This window comes from Anomalospiza imberbis, chromosome 19, assembly GCF_031753505.1.
Source record: "Anomalospiza imberbis isolate Cuckoo-Finch-1a 21T00152 chromosome 19, ASM3175350v1, whole genome shotgun sequence".
In the NCBI taxonomy this organism is placed as follows: Eukaryota; Metazoa; Chordata; class Aves; order Passeriformes; family Viduidae; genus Anomalospiza; species Anomalospiza imberbis.
Window position 1 is genome coordinate 10,705,619 of NC_089699.1, and position 18,191 is coordinate 10,723,809.

Sequence of the window (18,191 nt, forward strand, 5' to 3'; positions counted from 1 at the left end):
TTTTGAACAGCAGCTCAGGATGAATAGCTATGAGAAAACCCAGACATACAGTCTCTACTTTTGTCTGCCTTCATTTCTGAGGAAAAAGGCTCGTATCATGATGTTGTTGAATTTTAGACACTGCTTTGCCTTTTACATTTGCTTTGACTTACCAAAATTATTGAGTTTGGGTTTTTTTTAATATTTTGCATGTGGCTGTTACAACCATTTCATAGGTAAGGCACAGAAGAGGTGAATTCCTTGTAGTCAGTGGCAGGACTAGGACTCAAGACCTTCAGCTTCTGTCTTGAAGGAGGTCCATGATTTAGAAGATATTTTGATTAATGGATTTGGGAATGAAGACTCACTGAAGACTTAAACAAAACCAGAATGTCTTCAAAGGGTTTATGGCAAAGTTTCCCTGCTCACAGCTTCATCTTAGGTCTTCTCTGGCCCATTGTGGACTTTCTTGGTCCATTGACAAGCATCAGAGTTCTGGGTCTTATTTGCCTCCTCAGCCAAAGCCTGATCCTGGTCTCGTAATCAGATCTGACCCCCAGAAGTGATGCCTGTCTGTAAATTTGGAATCAGATCTTGGGATCTGCTGCAAGCTCCTACCTCGTGTATTGAACATAAACTGCAGGGTTTCCTGCTTCCATGCATGAGTGCCCAGATAGTTCAGGCATGAATACCTTGTCAGTTTGTGCACAAGCACGCAATTAATTTACTAATGAACACCCAGCTGGCTCCCCCGTGAGCTCCTTCTTAACCCATGCCTGCGCCCAGTCAGTTCACACCTGAGCACCCACTTGGCTCCCTCCTGAGCACAGTGATGGGCATGGATGGCAGTTTCCAGTAGCCAGGGGCAGCTGAAGGAGGGGAGGAGGTCAGGAGAAGCCGTGTGCTGCTCACAGCTGGCCTGGCCATGTCTCAGTGTGATGGAAAATTCAGCAATGAGTGAAAGCCACAACAGAGAGAAGGGAAGCTGACAGTAGGAGAGGGGGAGGACAAGAATATTAAGTTCAATCTAGGAAAGATGGTGGGAAGGTGTTCACTTAGATATTTTTAAAATTATATTTACTTTCTTCTCACTTTGAATGACTTGTTAAAAATTTGTGTTAATTTGGAAAAAATTAAATTAAGTAATATCTTCCCAAGTCAAGGCTGGTTTGCCTTCAACACCTGTCTGCATTGCTAGGGAAGGCAAAAGTTCTTGCAGTTACTGTAGGGAATATTTTATAAAGAAATAAAAGCCTTAAATATGGTCAATCAACGTCTATGCAGCAAAGTCCCCCTTCATATCACAGAGGAACTAGAGGACAAGGAGTGGAATCCCATTAAAGAGATTCCTTGAATTAGCCTCTGAGTATTTCCTTCCTTTGTTCCCCACACTGTGCAGTGCTCTGCTTTGCCTCCTACATTGTGATAGATTACTTTTTTGTGTGCATTTTCCCAGCTGCTGATTATTAATTCGATTTTAATGTCACGTTTTGGGCCGAAGCTGAGCCTGCCCGCCCACGCTTTGCACCAACGATCGATCCTCGCGCGCGCGAGCTTCCCGCAGCCCTGGCTGCACAGAGTACAGCACAGCAACGCTCCCACTGGGAGGGGAAGCTGGCAGAATCCAAGCCAAGCTTCTCTAGGATGTGAAACCTCTGCATAAGAACCCCATTTATTCTTCAATCCCCTCTCACAGTTCTAACACATGCTCTCTCTCCCACTTTTCTTTCCACGGCCACAGTGGGGTATGTTTGTCATTTCAGGGCTAAGAAACAAACCTTGGCTGTTATTATAATCCATTGTAGCTTTCTAACCACTGGCCCACATTGGAAGGCTGCATGTGCACCCACATGGCGCATTTTCTTAGTTATTTATAAAATGTTAGTAAGAAATGTCATTTTCACTAAGAGAGGAAAAAATTTCCTTCTTGTACTGGAATAGCTGGCCTTATTGCAAACAGATAAAGAATTGCTGGAATTTAGAAAACGCTAATCAAATACTTGAGAAAAAAGATCAGTTGGTTTTTTTTTATGTTCTCTTGGTGAGAATTTTATTAAAATTCAGCAAAAATAGTATCTTATAAATCATTTATATAATGCAGATTTGCTTTAAGATGAACTAGTCATGAAACCATGATCAAGCAAAGATGTGTCTTTGGCACCCAGCCTGCTGTCATAATGGTTCCCATAAATGTCAAGACATAAAATAGAGTATTCTGGCCTGGGTCAAAGGAACATCCAGAAACAGGGCCACAAGAAAGGTTATTTAACATCATTGGTTATTATTAGCAGGTGTAAAACGCAAAGGAGCCCAGAGCTGTTGGGAAGAAGATTTACTGCAAATAAAGCATTTGATTATTAAAAAAAAAAATCTTAAATAAGTATAGTGAAGATTTATAGCCATGGAAGTTGCAAATGAAGATGTGCTCTCTAGGAATAGTCTAGATATGCTTTTTTTGGTACTCTGTCTTGCACTGTTCTGTCTTGTTCTGCTGAGAGGCCTTTAAAACCCCTGCAGCTCTTTCCCACCACACCACAGCAATGCTTTGTTTGCCTCAGGTGGGCACAGAGCTGTTTTTTTGCTTATTTTTTCATTCCTCTTCAGCTTTACTGATGCTTCTAACCTCATACAAAGAGCCTTGGATAAGTTTACAGAAATAACTGAAATGATAGATAAGATCCAAAAAAATGAACACTAGTACTTAGAGCAGTTTGGAGCTCAGGTTTTAATTTAAGCTGTACCTAGAAATCCAAGTCCCAGGCCATGACTGTGTTTTAACTTCTGTGTTTGCACAAACTGCTCAGTGCCAAACATTTGTTTTTTCCTAATGGAAGCATTATGCTGTCAGTAGTCCCTACAGCTGGTATGACTTGTCTTTCTCCTATCATTTCTTGGAGGATTTCCAAACATGAGAGAGGCATGAACACAGCCTGAACTGAAAATCTGAAAAAATTGGGTTCCTTTCTTAAATCAAGCTGGAGAGAACAGTTGAAAACAGCAAGGAGGAGCTGACCAAATACTGTTAAACAATGTTCTTCATCAGAGCTGGATACACTCGACACCAACAGATTCCTGCTTTTCACTAATGTTCAGGTCTCTTCACTCGTTTAGAAATATTTGTTTAGGGTCTTTCATCCTGATTTTATTCATATGCATGGCAGTGTTTAATGTCCTTAAATCCAGCTGCTAAGACATTATGAGAGTAAATCATTAAAATTTTTTCAAGATCAGCAAGCAGAAAAAGATGGCGTGAAGTGGTTTCTGGTGGTGCTCTCTGTCTGTTTTCTGTTTCAAAGGAAGCTAATAAATAACACAATTATTTGTTTGGAGGCCCCTGGAAACACAAGATAAGACCACCATCAGCCCAGGCCCTGGACATGGGAGGAGGGGAAGGAGACAGAACCTTTGCTGCTCAAGCCTGCCTTAAAAGCTGCAGTGACAGAATGCACTGCCCAAGGTCACTCAGCAAGTCAGTGGCAAATGCAGAAATAAAATTCAGAATCCCAGCTCCACACACTACTCTGCAGACCCCAACAAGCAGCAACAGAACTCCTGTCCCTCAATCTAATTAATCTACTCAGCAATTCAGTAATATTAATGCAAGGAAAAACAAATGTCAAGACAAGAAACAAATTCTACTGTGGCTCAGGCTATTTACTTGACTCAAGAGAAGGTGCTTTCCTGAAAGAATGTACAATAGGGTCAGGAGGTGCTTTGTGTCTTCCCTTTGCCCTTTATCTGCCAGTCCATCTCTCTGATAAGATGTTAAAGGCATGCTCAGTATAACAGAAAGATTTTGAGTGGAAAAGAAACAGGTGAAAATAAGCTTCTCCCTTTATTTTGAAGTGCGTGAATTGAGTATTAAAAAAAAAAAGGGAGAAAAAAAAAAAACTTGGCCACAAGTGAGTTACATAACTTAAGCCAGTCTAAAATTATGTGCCAGCAATTTACATGAGTTTTATGTAACTGTTTATACTGCTGTTTATTTAAAAATTACTACTTATCTTGGCGACCGCAGCAACACATCGTGCATTTGCTAGCTCTGGAATACAGGGCACCTTCATTAAAACACATAGTCACCAATATATTAAACACACAAAAAAGCCCTGCTCTGACATAACATGAAGTGTCAGATGGAAAGCCGCAACAGCAAAGACATTCAGCGTTCACAACAAAGCAGCCCTTTGGGGTGTTCAGAACAGGACTGGAACATGCTCCATCCTTAATTCACCCAACAGCTTTCAGGTCCTTTACAGCACAGTTGGTGCAGTCTACAAGACCAGCTCCTGTTCCTGGTCTCTTATAAAGGACCCTCTTCATCCTCAGCTTTCTATACTTGAGCATGTTTATAATTCAGCATTCACATGCTGAGGTGAGGCAGCCTTTTGTTCCTTCTTAAAGTCCCAAGGACTTCAGCGTGACACAAATGGTTGGTAATTTCTGTTTGCTCTCTCCTAGCACTCTCTCTCTCACAAAGGAGGCAAAGATTTAGCTAAATCTTCATGATGGGTTGCTCATGCACAAATTAGATAATTTTTAGGTCCAGATCCTTCACCAGGGTAAGACCATGAGTGAGTGGCTTTGTATTGCTACCAGGAAGAGGTGCAGACATCCCACAAGGCCAGGCAGTGGGAGCAACACTGGCCTGATCCATGGATTTTGCCCTTGTTTTGGGGCCTGTTGACTGAACAAGGTCCTCTACCCCTCCTTACTTCATTTTCCCTTTAATAAAATAGGAAAACTGGTGTTAATGTCCTCCTAGGAGGTTTCTAGCCCAATGAATCAGTATAGCAGAATATTATGTATTATTTTTAGATGACCATTACAGTAGAGAGCTGAAAACTGGCAGTGCAGAGCAGGAGATACAAACCTAAGTGATAAATTATTTCCATCGATTTGCATTTCTTTAAAGCTGTATCATGTCATCTTCTCACTTGAGTCAGTAAAATCATGGGAGGAAAAAAGTTTGTTAAAACTGTAAGTAAGCAAGAAAATTCCAAAACTTGTTATGAGTTTTTTTATGACAGATATACTTTGAAATGAGGGGGAAAAGAAGGCACTATTCCAACACAGCTGTTGAAAAAATATTTATTTTTCAGTTATGGAAATTTTTATTGAAACTGGGGGACGGGTTTTTTTCCAAAAGTGAGGTTTTAAAATAAATATATTTGAAAATTAAGTTTTGAGTAACTTTGGATACACCATCTTGTTAGGTAAATGTCCTTTAAAAGGAGGGCTCTCAACCATGATAACCATAACCTGATCCACAGGCTAATATCATATTCCTGTGTTTCGGTTCCATGGGGCTCAGCCACCACTGGCTAAGCTAAAAAGAAAGCAAAATGCTGGCATTGCTGGCTGCATAAGGAGAGGCACAGCTGAGCCTCAGCCTGGCAGCCAGTGAAGGATGGCATGGTGGGGGGACCACGGGGCACCCAGGGTGCACCTCAGCACCTCATGGCAGGACGAGCACTGGGACACTGGGACACTCTCCTCAAGGGGCTGGGACATCCCAGTGTCACCCAGCACTCAGGGGCTCACTGACACAAGCTGGGGCAGCAGCTTGCCCTGGGAGATCAGAGCAAAGCTCTGTGATTTGCCATCACAAAACCTCTCAACCTTCCCTGCTGCTCCTGAGATGGCTTTGAGGATCACGTCAGCCCATTCTCCCCTTGGAAACTCAGCATCTCTCCCTGAACTCAGCAGTCTTTGATTATTTCTGAGAACAAGCTGCCATGCTGTTGCTAGTCACAACACCAGTATTGTGGTGTTCCTGCTGGTCACAGGCTTGCAGACAGGTAGGATTGCAATTCTGCTCAGAGTAAGGCATTAACTCCTCTTCAGACAGTGTGCCAGCATCTCTAAATATTGGGAGCACTCCTCTAAATGCCAAATGCAAGTGGAAAGGGACCCACATCAAGGACAGGGCTGCAATGTTTGTTTGTGTAAGCTACCCAAATTTAAATATGCCTCTCGAAGTACCAGGTTATGTCTGGTCAGCCTCCAGTCCATAGAACAGTTAAAAATTTGGGAAGAATAAAAGCTGCTTAGAGCTACTTCTCTCACCCTTGGCTTTTGCTTTGTGCTGCCTGAAGTGTGACCCAACCACTGCCCCTGTCTTGGACACTCAGGCACGCCTGGGGATTCCAACGAGGGCAGGATTTGCTGGCAGAATCTGTCCTGAGTGACACTGTCTTGCTTGACATGAATCCGTGAAAAGAAAAATGGTGTCTGAAGTGACTGCAAGCCTGTTGACAACACGTTCAGCAGTTTGAACAGGGTTTCTCCTTCTGGTTTCTCCTTCTGGAAAACAGAAAACATGTCCAAGTCTGCAGCATGTGTACAGTGTCTGCAGTGATTTAATACCAGTGGAGTTAGAAACCTTGAAAATCACGGTTTACAATAGAAACTCTGACAGGCCATCAAGTTCAATGTTACTTTTAAGTATTCCTATAATTAAACTGTCAACAAAACCCTACAATGTGGTACTGCAACAGTCTCTACATTTTCCTACTAATGTGCAGAGATAGCTTCCACTAAAGGTGGCAGTAATTAGGTATTTAAAACCCGTGGAAAACTAGAAAAATACACAGTGAAAAAATTCAATGAGAATATAAAAAACCAATCTTCTTTTCATTGCAGCAAACACAAAAATGTTGCAGAGCATGCTGTGCAATCATAGAAATAAAGTGCAATCATAGAAAAGGAGAAATTAGGGGAGAAAGGAAAAATTAGTTGTGCTATTGATACTTGGCTGTTTCAGAAAAATGTGTTGGCAGTTAAATGTTATATATGATGAACAAGAAATTCTCTGAAGCCATTTTCTTTTAACGTGAAAATACCAGTATGACACTGCCAGAAGATGAAAATTGCACATGTTGAAATTAGAATACCTATATCCTCTGATTTATTCTAAATTATCAACTCCAATACTAATGAATATACAAATAGAGTGTCTAAAAACTATTCTGTGAATAGATTTTAGGAAATAAAGGAAAGCTTTATATTGAATTCTTTGGTGTAAATCCAGGAAATTCATGAGATTTCCCAGTTTCTACTGTAGAATAATTCAAGATATTAATTTCACTGTGGTTTTGATAGGTTTTCCTGGAAGTTTGACTCTGAAGGGCCAGGTCACTAAATCCCAGAGGTATGACTCCAGGATTAACCAGGATGGCACTTCTCATTAATAAGGAATAATTTAAGAAAAAAGGCTGGTTTCCTGCCTGCAGCCATCTGTTCCTCACTTGCACGTATCCTTTTTTCAAAATCATCCAGTAGTATTTCATGGTCTGCTCAATACTATTTTATGTGCACAATAATATTTGCAAGTATTGGGGAAGAGTATGGACAGGAGGACTGCTGATTCCATAACCCCTGAGTTCAGCCGGAACAGGAGTGATAGGAGCACTTTGGTGAAGATGCCCATCACAATTTGGGCTGAAGAAAAGAATGGGAGGGGTCTGTCAGCCCAGCAGCACTCAAATTCCTCCAAAAGTGGATTCAGCTTACCAGGTCCTGGTGGAGCTCTGTAATTGCAGTGACCAGAGCAGCAGCAGGCCTGGCCAGGAGAGCCAGAACCACTGAAACCAACCAGGAGGCTCCAGTGAGTGTCTGGTCCAAGGAGAATATTTCTATCCAAATTAGCCAAGGGTAGTTTGTGGGCCTGAGGAGCCAAAAGGACTCTTTGCCCATGCCCACCTGTGCAAATCCAATCAAGTCAGTGCCTTTTGTTGGTTAGGATGTATAAACTGCCAAATAGCATTAACAGGTCCAATTCCTTCACCTTCTCTGTTCCACTGCTGTTCTGCCTTTAAAAGGAAATTGCTTAAATTAGGGCAATGGTGACCCAAAGTAATTTGTATTGCAGTCTGTTTTTAAGCATTCTTTCCTGAAAGGTTTTGAACAATATTTTGGTTTTATCTCCTATACATAGAGATATAATTTAATCACTGTGTATTTGCTATACATAACTGTTAAACACGACTTTTAGTACCCACATGGACTGGGAAACTGCTAGGAGAAAAGTTAACCTGTGAGTGATTCAAGTCCTTTGACTTCTTTGCTTGGACCTGTACCTGACTTGATTTTCTCCTGCTATTTGTTTCTAGTGGAATGGAGCACTTCAGAAGACTTTTCTCCTTTGGCTGGTGAAATAATTACGGATAATCTTCACTCTTTGAGGTGCTCCGTCACAGGTCTCAGGACGGTGAGTTCCAGAGGACTCATTTAGACCTTCATGGCCTAGTCCCCACAGTGACACAAAGACACGAGCGTTTGCATCACCACCCCTTGGAAATCACTGCAGAGCCTTTCTTGTAGCAACATGTTCCAGTGATTGGGCACGATATGTCTTGTAGCCTTAATCCAAATGTCACAAGGGAACAGAACCATTTTTTGAGTTATCATTCTCAGGAGAAATTGGGACAGACTGGAGCAAAAGCTGCTGTTTTCTGGATCACGGGATAATCAGTGCAGATCAAAGGCTCTTGAGAAATCCAGACCTGACTCTGATGACCAGTACCTCAAATAAGAACTCTTTCTCTTCTCCTTCTTCCAGCAATGCACATGTTTATGGCAATCACTCTCATTTTTGTTATTTGTCATTGTATATCTATTTAACACCAAACAGAATTGGGTCTCAAAACTTGTCCTCACATCTTTGTAGTACGTTTCAATTGATCATGGTGCATTTAAATTATTAAAGCTATTTAAGTTGAAAAAAAAAAAATCTTTGTGAGGCACTGCTTTGCAGTTGTTACAACCAAGATTTTAAATCCAGTGGTAGTTTTGACTCCAGGTGTTTCCATTTGCAGGGCCAGAGATATTATGTCCGTGTCTCAGCATACAACATGAGAGGATGGGGACCTCCATGCAAATCTACTCCTGAATATGCCTCTCCTTCAAGTAGGTTGGGTTTGTCTACCCTCCAGTTTGCTTAGTGATGTTGGAGTTCACAATGCAATTGTTATGCCATCTAGGAGTGAAATAAATAATAAAACTCAACTCCTTCCAACCCCCAAAAATTAGGCAAAATAATAATTGATGTATATTTATGTCTCAGCTTTTATTCTTCTCCAGTCCTTTGACAGAAAATTGTTTTCTAGTCATTAGCACTTTAAATAATTAGAAATATTTTAATTTTCATTTCTCTTAGGAGAGTTCTGATATATGGAATTTCATTTTTCAGTACATTAATGGATCAAAACCTGATTCTGAGCTACTAGAAGAAAAGGACTTACAAGTATCTCATGTAGTTTTATGCTTTACCTTGTAGCATTATAGATCCCATTCACTGGACCACTCTTACAGCATCCTGTACATAAAATACCCCAGTGTGGACACACATGGTGGTAGGATGTAGCCTGTAAATGTTGCAGAAATATCAAAAAGAAAATATTCCTTTTCCAACCTCTGACAGGTCTTCTCAGACTTCATTAGGGCTATGATTTGTCATTTTTAATCTATAATAATCACATTGTATTGTTAGTTGCTTTTCCAGACTTCATGTTCCCTGCCAAACTGGCTCAGTGTATTACAGCTCCCCTCGTATTGATTAATGCCGTAAAGTGGGACTTCTCTTTTTATTGCATTAACACTAGTTTTTATTAGGCTAATGTAGCAATTTAATAACCTTGCATGCTAATGTGAAAAAATATAACAAGCTGTACCGACTCTCAGTAGTCATAATGGAGAGGGTTGGATAAATAACGTTTTTGCATTACCATTGTCCCATTTTGCTTCAATTTTTTTCTTGTGTTTTCTCCAGAACAATACCAGAATTAGGCTAAAGAAATATTCTGCTTGAAAACAAAAATGGGCTACAATCATGGGAAAAAATCTACTGTGGATAACTGAATAACTTGGTGATGTGCAATTACCTTGACTATAGCCAGGTGTAACTACACAGGACTTGGCCCCAGAAACCCAAAATTTACATCAGCTGGGGGACAGATTCTTTCACAGTAGCTGCCAGTTATTCAGCCAAATATCCCCAAAGAAGGAGCACTCCTGGCAAGACAGGTGGTATTTAAGACTGCAACTTTGTATGATGTGAATTTTGCTTTCAGCATATTGCATTCTATTCCCCTTTCATAGTCCCCTGCTATTAACCTTCTGAAATCTGACATTATGTGCCAGTTCCAAAGTTTTGGGACGTGAATGAAATCTTCCTGCAGATTTCAGTGGGTCAGCACAAAAGCCATGGAGAGAATTCTGTTCATTCCCCTTGTACAGTATTTCAGGGTGCTAAGAGAACAGAAAATCCTGTAATTGCTGGGTTAAGGGCCACATGCTTAAGCTTTACAGTAAGACCAGCAGAGCCTAAATGCAAATCTTTTCATTAAGTAATACTTACATTAGAGCGACAAGATGTTATTTACCATTGGAGTTACTGGGGGCAGAACTTCCCTATTCCTATTCTGGCTGAGAAAAGCAGAAGATTTGTGCTTGGCAAGGAGGCAGCAAGCTGACATTACACCACTGCTGCATAACAAAATATGGCCCTGAGCTAAAATTTAAATGGGAATACATTAATGCTCTACAAAGTTGTCAGTAACAGCAGCCATGAGATTATGCAAGGGAAAGGAAAGGTTCAGGGCCTGATGCTGATCCAGTCCAATCCCAGAGCATCAAAGCCTGGTGACACTCTTGGAAATGTGTCTGTGTGTGATGATAGGGAGCACTTGCCACTGTCCTGTTGTTTCCCCCACACACAGCAGCAGCCTATAAAGTGGTGGCCAACATTGTGCAGCTTCTCTCTGAAATCCCAGTAGACAGAAATATTTCTAGGTTTATTCATGATCAGGTGAGTGATGGACAATGATGGAAGCTGGTCTGGTTTCTGTGTCATTTTTAAGGTAGTCAGCAATCTGGAGGTTCAAAAAGTTTGGAAACCACTGGGACAGAGAAATCATGAGGTTGTTTGAAACGCTACCAGTCTGATAACACCAAAGCACTTTGAGACTGGTGAGTTCCAGCTGGTCCCTCCTGGCTGCTCACAGGAGCTCTAAGGACATTTTCCCCACACAGAGCAGTAAATGCAGCTGGCCCTGATGTCTGCAGCAGCACAGAGCACACAGGACAGCCCCTCTGCGGCTGTCACACTGCCCACAGGCTATCAGGATACCAAATGTCTTCTCTTTCCAGCCTTTCATGGGGCTTACTCTGGCTGCTACACTAAATGTAAATAAACAGGTATTTATATCCCTGGCATAGTGAGCCCATTGGAAGGAATGCTTGACTCCAAACTTGCACTAGAAACTGGATCTGTATATTTAGTGAGTGAGCAAACTGCTGGTGGCTATGAGTACATACACGGCCTCTGTGCCAGCAAGATGGGAGCATGTCTCCTGTGCAGACAGATCTCTTAATACCTTGATCCACCATTCCTTTGGGCCAGGAAATGGGTGCAATGAGCTTTTCTCATTATAATCAAAGTACAAAAATAGCCAAGTCTGGAATTAAAGAGCTCCTTTCTGATACAGACAAGTTCTTTCTATTTGTGATGAGTTTGTTTTTTAAAACGAAGACTGAGATTCTCATTAGCAGCAAGTGAGTGAAAACAAAGTCTGTTGGAGGTTGAATGTGTGTGGGACAAACACAGCAGGATTTTGCCTCAGGAGTGCAGTGCTGAGCAGCCCATGGCTGCAGGAACTGCCGGCGTTTGTTCAGGCCTCTGCTGGGAGCAGATCTCCAGAAGTGATTTTGCTCCAAGCATGTTTCTCTGGCTACAGGGCAAGCTCTGGGGGTAGGAAGATGTTCATTCTCTGCTTTGCAGAAGTGTAGGAGAGTTGTGGAGCCTCCTGGCGTCGGCAGGAGCGGCAGAAGGAGCATGGTGTGACCTCGGTGAGGGGCTGAGTGCCAGGACAGGCTGAGGGCAGCCCTGACTGCAGCACCAGAGCCCATTCATGGAGAGAAACAGCCATGGTCAAGTCAGTCACTACAGGAGCTTCTCAGAGCTGCTTGTGAGCTCTTTGTTAATAACCATTGTGATTAATCACCCAGCTGGCACAAGGCAAAGAAAACTCAGTGTACCAGTAAGAATAGACTTAGAAACGACTCCTGCCTGCCGAGATGTAGAACTCCTCTAGAGCCGAGAAGTACCAGAGGCAAGAAAATATTTTTAGACCCTCTCCTGCACCTTTGTGTTTCATTTCTGTTTATTTCCTTTGTTCAATAGACTGGAAAGACTGCAGTGGAAGAGAGCCTCGGCACAGGGGACACACGGAGGCCCTGGAACGCCTCCTTCAGCAGGTCCGAGCAGCTCATCAGCACTATAACTGCAGAGGTAAGGATAAATAGCTGTGTGGTAGGGCACCAGCTGAAGCCTCTGTGGCGCCTGTAATTTTTAGCAGTTTTCTAACTAGGTCATACCTTCTCATTCATCAGGAAAAGAAAGATATTAATATTGGCCCATCTGGAATCACTTTAGCACACTATCTTGCTCTTAACCCTTGAAATTAGTTGGATGAAAATGTCTGAAGGCTGCAATGTGCACACACACAGTCTTTCTCCCTCCATACCCTACACACCTCTTGATTTGTTTTTTCCTACAAATTAGTTTCACACAGGATTCCACTAAAATGTTTCAAGGAAGACTTTTTTATTTTTTCATATAAAGAAATACTTTAGACAGTTAACAACTGGTTTGGATCAAAAGGGAGGAATTGGCTGCCTCCAAATGGAAGACACTACATGGATGGCATGCCAATCCATAATGAAAAATACTTGCACAATGCAATGGGAAGATAAGATTGCTACATTTCAAAACAGAATGGATCAAAACTAGGAGAGAGTTCAAATCTCAGCCAATCTTCATTCATGAGAAACAGACTGTGCCTTTAATAGCTCAAGAGCCAAGGCAACGTCTTGGCATTCTTTTTAGAGCCTATATAAAAACTCCTGTTCTATACGGGTTGTTGAAAAGTACTATTTATTTTCTTAAAATAAACTTCTAACTGGAATAATGCTTCATTGCAAAGGGACTTACTTTAAACGGAAAAGTTAAACTATCATGAAGTTTTCATTTTTCTTCACCTAGTATGACTGATATGTCAAGTTGCATCAATTGATTTAAAATCATAGAAATATTTTCAGCTAAAATCATCTGGCTGAAATGAAAAGATGCAGCCTTTGTTCTTTACATGCAAATTTGTAACCATCACTCTGATCCACGGTCTGACACAACCCATTGTAACCATAGCAACTTAGACTATTCGTCTATGATGCTTGGAAAGGAGATATTGCAAGAAAATGTTGTTTCTCTAATTAAAATTCATGCAAACATTATCACTTGCAGGTGGTCTTGGTACTGAAAATACAGATGATGTATTCTATCTCTTACATGGCTTTTTCTGCTATTAAATAAGGGTTTTTTTGTGGTACAGTTTTTCCTTTCTGGAGTTAGTGCCTGTCTCAGCTCTTTCAGGCCACCTTTCCAGTCAACAGGGACTAAGTGATGGAACATCTGAAAATATTCTTAGTATAAATTGTTTTACTGACATAGCAGCCCAGAACAGAAGCAGTTATAAACATCATGCAGAAAATACCTCCTTTTGACATTCTGACACCAGTGCCTGCTCTTATAAAATTCCACTGCTCCTGAAATTAACCCCAGCCTCAAAACTGAGCAAAGATCACTTTGTTGTTGATTTCCTAACACCTTTTCCTTGAATAATAAATTACAATACAGACAATGTGTTTAGCTCAGAACATTTTATTCCGTGCCTGAAAGGCTGTGGGACCTCACATGGGGCAGTATCACACCAGAGTCAGCTTGAGCAGCACCCTTGCCTCCAACCAAATAGAAATCTCATCATTGCTTGTAATGCTAGCACTACAAAGTAGTATATTTTGGACAAATCAGCATTGTATCATCATAGGAGAACCTTTGGAACTTTCCTTAAATATATGATGATGTCAATCCCTTTTATTTCATTAATTTGGTAAGGAATCAAAACAAAGTTTGCAGGAAAAGTAAGAATTATGAATTTGACTCAGAAATTTTATTCTTATATTTATAAACCTCAGTGGAATCTGAGGAGTTTGATCAAGGATCTGAGATAAGCTTCTCAGAAAACCCCAAATAACAGCTTTTACTTCATGTAATACAGAGGCTCAATCTCTATGCTTAATAATGTAAATTAGCATGATTGACTGACAGGGTGGAAGTCAGCCTGGCCCTGCTGTTGACACACAGGCTGAGGACTTGCCCAGGCATTTTTCTGTTCTTTGCCATGATTCCCTTTACCACATTCCAGTTAAGGCCAACCTTGGGATCTCTGATTGTCCCGTTTGTTGTAGAGCTGCCAGTAAAGAGCTGGACATTGTTTGAGGAAGATCCTTGACTCTGCCTACAGTGTTGATGAGCTGTGAGAGCACAACCAGGCTCTGTAGGAATCAGAGCTCAGTGGGAGCAGAGCTGGGATCAAACCTGGTGTCCAGGCACCCCGACTGCCCCACAGTGATTCCTGTGTGGGACGTCCCGCTCGTGCTGCTCGCGCTGGCTCAGAGGGCAGGACAAGTGACAGGAAGGTGGAAAAAACTGAGAGTAATCAATCTAAATGGTCTGAGATTATCTGAACAACGCAGGCAAAAGCCTCAGAAGCCAGAGGAGCTGGAGGACAAGGCTGTGTGCTGCTGCTCCTGCAGGATCTGGGAGGGGACATTGCCCACATTCCAGGCAGATCCTTTGTCCAAGTCTGTTCATTCAGGCTCTGCCTTTTGCCCTGTGCTCTGCATTGCAGGGGCTGGAGAAAACAAGCTTACAAAAATACCAGGAAGAATACACTGGAATGTACAGTGAGTTTAAGAGCTTTTGGAATTAGATCAGCTGTTGCTTTTGAACCTGCTCTGTGATATGATGAAACCTCCTAGGGAATTACTTAGGAAGCTTTGCTTTCATATGTTTAATCTTCTGGAAAACCCTGATGATTACAAATAACAGTCATCCATTTGTCTTCATAATTCCATGCTACAGACTATCATAACTGAGTTACAACAATTGTATGTCCTGGCAACACTTCAAATATATTTTTAAGTATTTTTTTTCTTTTAGATCTTTCTAAACAATTCAGAGTGGATTAAGTAATTGTGTGGCGCTTCATTAAGAAAGGAACCCAACTCTTCAGTAGAATTCTTACCAGATTTTTTCCCTCTGAAATTCAGTTGAAATATATTTTAATAGAGAAGTCAAAGATTAAATAAAAATGTTCTTATTTTAATTTGATTCACAAGCAGAGCACATAGTTTTAATTGCATTTAGCAAAGAGAGGGATCTCTGATTCTGCAAGGCATTTAAAATGTTTAGATTATAATTCATTGTGAGAATATAGAAAAGTAGACTTGAGAACCAAGCTATAGACTGAGAAGTCCAGGTTGGGAATTTGAGAAGAGATCCCAGATGCATACAAGCTTGAGGGGATGGTCCTTATTCTTCCAATAGGTTGCTTTTAAGTATGGGTTGCAGTTACATAAAAACCTGCAAAGAAATCTTTATACACCCTCTACATTCAAAGGGAAAGGCTGCCAATGTCATAAATGCACCTTTTTATTTAACTGCCTATTTCAGACCAGGTTTGAATGTTTCTGATCTAAATCTAATCACTGGAAATTCTCCCATCTTGGCTGCTATGTGCTCACTCTCAGGCTTCTATTAAAAGAGCTCAAAGTTCAGTTGCTGTATCATTTGTTAATATAAACTTACTGTGTTGCTACTGGTACTTTCCTATGATGGTTATTCTGTGTTATTTATTAGTTAATTAAGTAACAGACAAAGTTCCATTTCCTGCAGATCCAAATTATCCCCTAATCTCAGCTCCGTGTTTTCTGGTTTCTAGACATACAACACTGTAAAACAAAAGCAAATAGCAATATAGGAGGGTTTACCATCTCCATCTAGTTTTACATTAATTCTTTTGCTGTTGGCTTCTGCAAAGCTGTGGACTAAACCCAAACCACTAAATAGACCAATAACATATATTTCATTTGTAATGCGCCCTCTTATTTTAATCCTGCAGTCTCTTGGTGTTTTATACAAAATTTTGTTGCTTTGCCTTCAGTAATTTCCTCCTCCATTCCCTCTGTATAGATGGAGGGAATACAGAAGAAAATCATTAGAACGAAATTTATATTCCTAAATTGATCTTAACCTTGCAAGAATGAAACAGTAAGACAGGAGTTTTCATGTACCATTTAGTTTATATTACTGCAATACACTGAATAAGGCTCACAGTAAAATAACTCTTATCTGAGGAGATATGGATAGAAATACAAATGAATATTTTTAGGAGAAGAAGAAAACAAAGGAGTAGTCATGAATTTGGATGAGTCTGTTTAAGCTGAAGAGTGCATTGCAGAATATGGCATGGAGAACAAGTTTGCACTGGAAAGACAATGGATTTGATGATCTAATAAGTCTCATACATCTGAACTGTATGATTTCACCCCCAACAGAACCTTGTTCTCTTTGTACTCGCTGTTCCACAGAGCAGTAATTATTGCTAACAATGTGTCTGCTTGCTGGGGCTTTCAATGTGCCAATCATGGTGCAAATTTATTCAGCATTTAAAATATGCCGAGCACTTCCACAGATGGGGTTGTGGAAACAACAAATTTAGATGTTCTTCAAATATTCAAAATTAGAACTCACCAGGGAGACACAGACAGGCGCCTCTTATTCTGCACCAGAGGTAAGTGGGAAATACTCTGAGAACACCTAAGCAGGTGATCAGCAGCTTTCAGCAAGCGCCTCTTCACGAGTCATGGTTTTTTCCCCACTGCAGAAGGATGTCCCTCAAAATGTTTCACACTTCTCTCTGGATGGGGATCCATGCTTCATCCAAATAAACAGTCAGATCCTGGAAAAGTGAGATGCACTTTCACAGTGATATTTTTTGTTTTGTCTTTCTTTTCATATCACAGCAAATATCTGAAGAATTAACTCCATTTTTCAAAGTATTTCTGCTGTTTCTCTTACGACAACATTAAACAGCACAGACATTGCAAAAACCAAAACCAAACCCAAACAGTGTTAAATGCCCATTGCTTTCAAATCCAGATATGAATAACAACTGCCAGTACATCATAAAGTCCTGCATGTCACTGATTGCCATCTCTTGGTGTCCCCTCCAAACCTACTCACAGGCACACAGCTGTTCACAGCTGTGACACAGAACTCATGGCTTTCAGTGCTCATGGGAAGACATTTCCTTGGCTTACAAGGCCATGCATGAGAAGGGAAGACATGTTGTCAAAATCATCAAAGTGAAAAAGAATGCAAGGTATAAAAATTTAACAATATTTTCTTAGAACATTGGGACAATTTTATAAAATTCTTCTATTGGAGAGCTGGCCCAGAGATGCTGGCAGGCACACAACACGTCTCAGCTTTGACATGAAGTGAACAAAAGAGTTTAACACCTCTCTCTTGGACTCAAGATTACTAGGGAGCAAAGGTAACTGTGGAAGCTCTGAGGCAATACATGAGTGGAAGTTGTTGTGATGGACAAAAAAAAATCCAAGCAACAGCAGATGCATTTAATGTGATATACAGAAAGATGAGGGTTAATCTGGTCTCCTTAAAGCTTTTCTTTAGGTTACACTGGTGATGCTGGGATGTCAGTGTCAGCCAGTGCACCAATTATTCACTTCTTAGAAGCTTAAGCTACATGTGGTAAGAAATTCAGAAATTACAACACCCTAAAATATTGACTGATGATTCAAATCCCTTCTTGGGTTTTTGAGACCACTTGTAAAATTCCCATCCTTTCTAAACATTAAGAGTGTGCAGGACTGGTTCAAGCTTGCCTCAGAGCAAAAGAGCTTTATCTTGTCTGAGTTTGCAGCAAGTAAGGAAATTGTCTGCTGCTGTGTATCACTAAGTTAATGAAAACACCATCAAAGGGTTGCATTTGGGCATCTTTCTAAATGTTGTCTTTTGAAAGGAATGTAATGAGCACTGACTGAAATTGAGTACTGTGGTTCAAGAAACAAAAGGTTTTTATGAGACACTAACTGAAATTTAAGAGATGGGTTGGGTTTGCTTCTTTTTCCCATTTCAGAAAGTTCTAAATTACAAAATGCTGGTCGCAAGCAATCGGTTTCCAGAAGCCTGAAGCATCTTTTCCATTCATCAAACAAGTTTGTGAAGACTCTGAAAAGGTTTGTCATTCCTCCTCTATTCGAGGCATTCTGAATTTTGGAAGTTGCTG

At 40.8% G+C, this 18,191-nt stretch overlaps 1 protein-coding gene across 5 annotated transcripts in view; it reads left to right on the forward strand.

Moving 5' to 3' along the window:
* Positions 1 to 18,191, forward strand: part of ANKFN1 (ankyrin repeat and fibronectin type III domain containing 1) — a 132,077-nt gene that overhangs the window by 87,211 nt on the left and 26,675 nt on the right. For all 5 annotated transcript variants that reach the window (XM_068209676.1, XM_068209678.1, XM_068209677.1 and 2 more), the window contains 4 exons: positions 8,091 to 8,188; positions 8,796 to 8,886; positions 12,161 to 12,268; positions 18,042 to 18,141. In XM_068209676.1, coding sequence (XP_068065777.1) covers positions 8,091 to 8,188; positions 8,796 to 8,886; positions 12,161 to 12,268; positions 18,042 to 18,141 — 397 coding nt within the window. The remainder of the gene's footprint in view (positions 1 to 8,090; positions 8,189 to 8,795; positions 8,887 to 12,160; positions 12,269 to 18,041; positions 18,142 to 18,191) is intronic.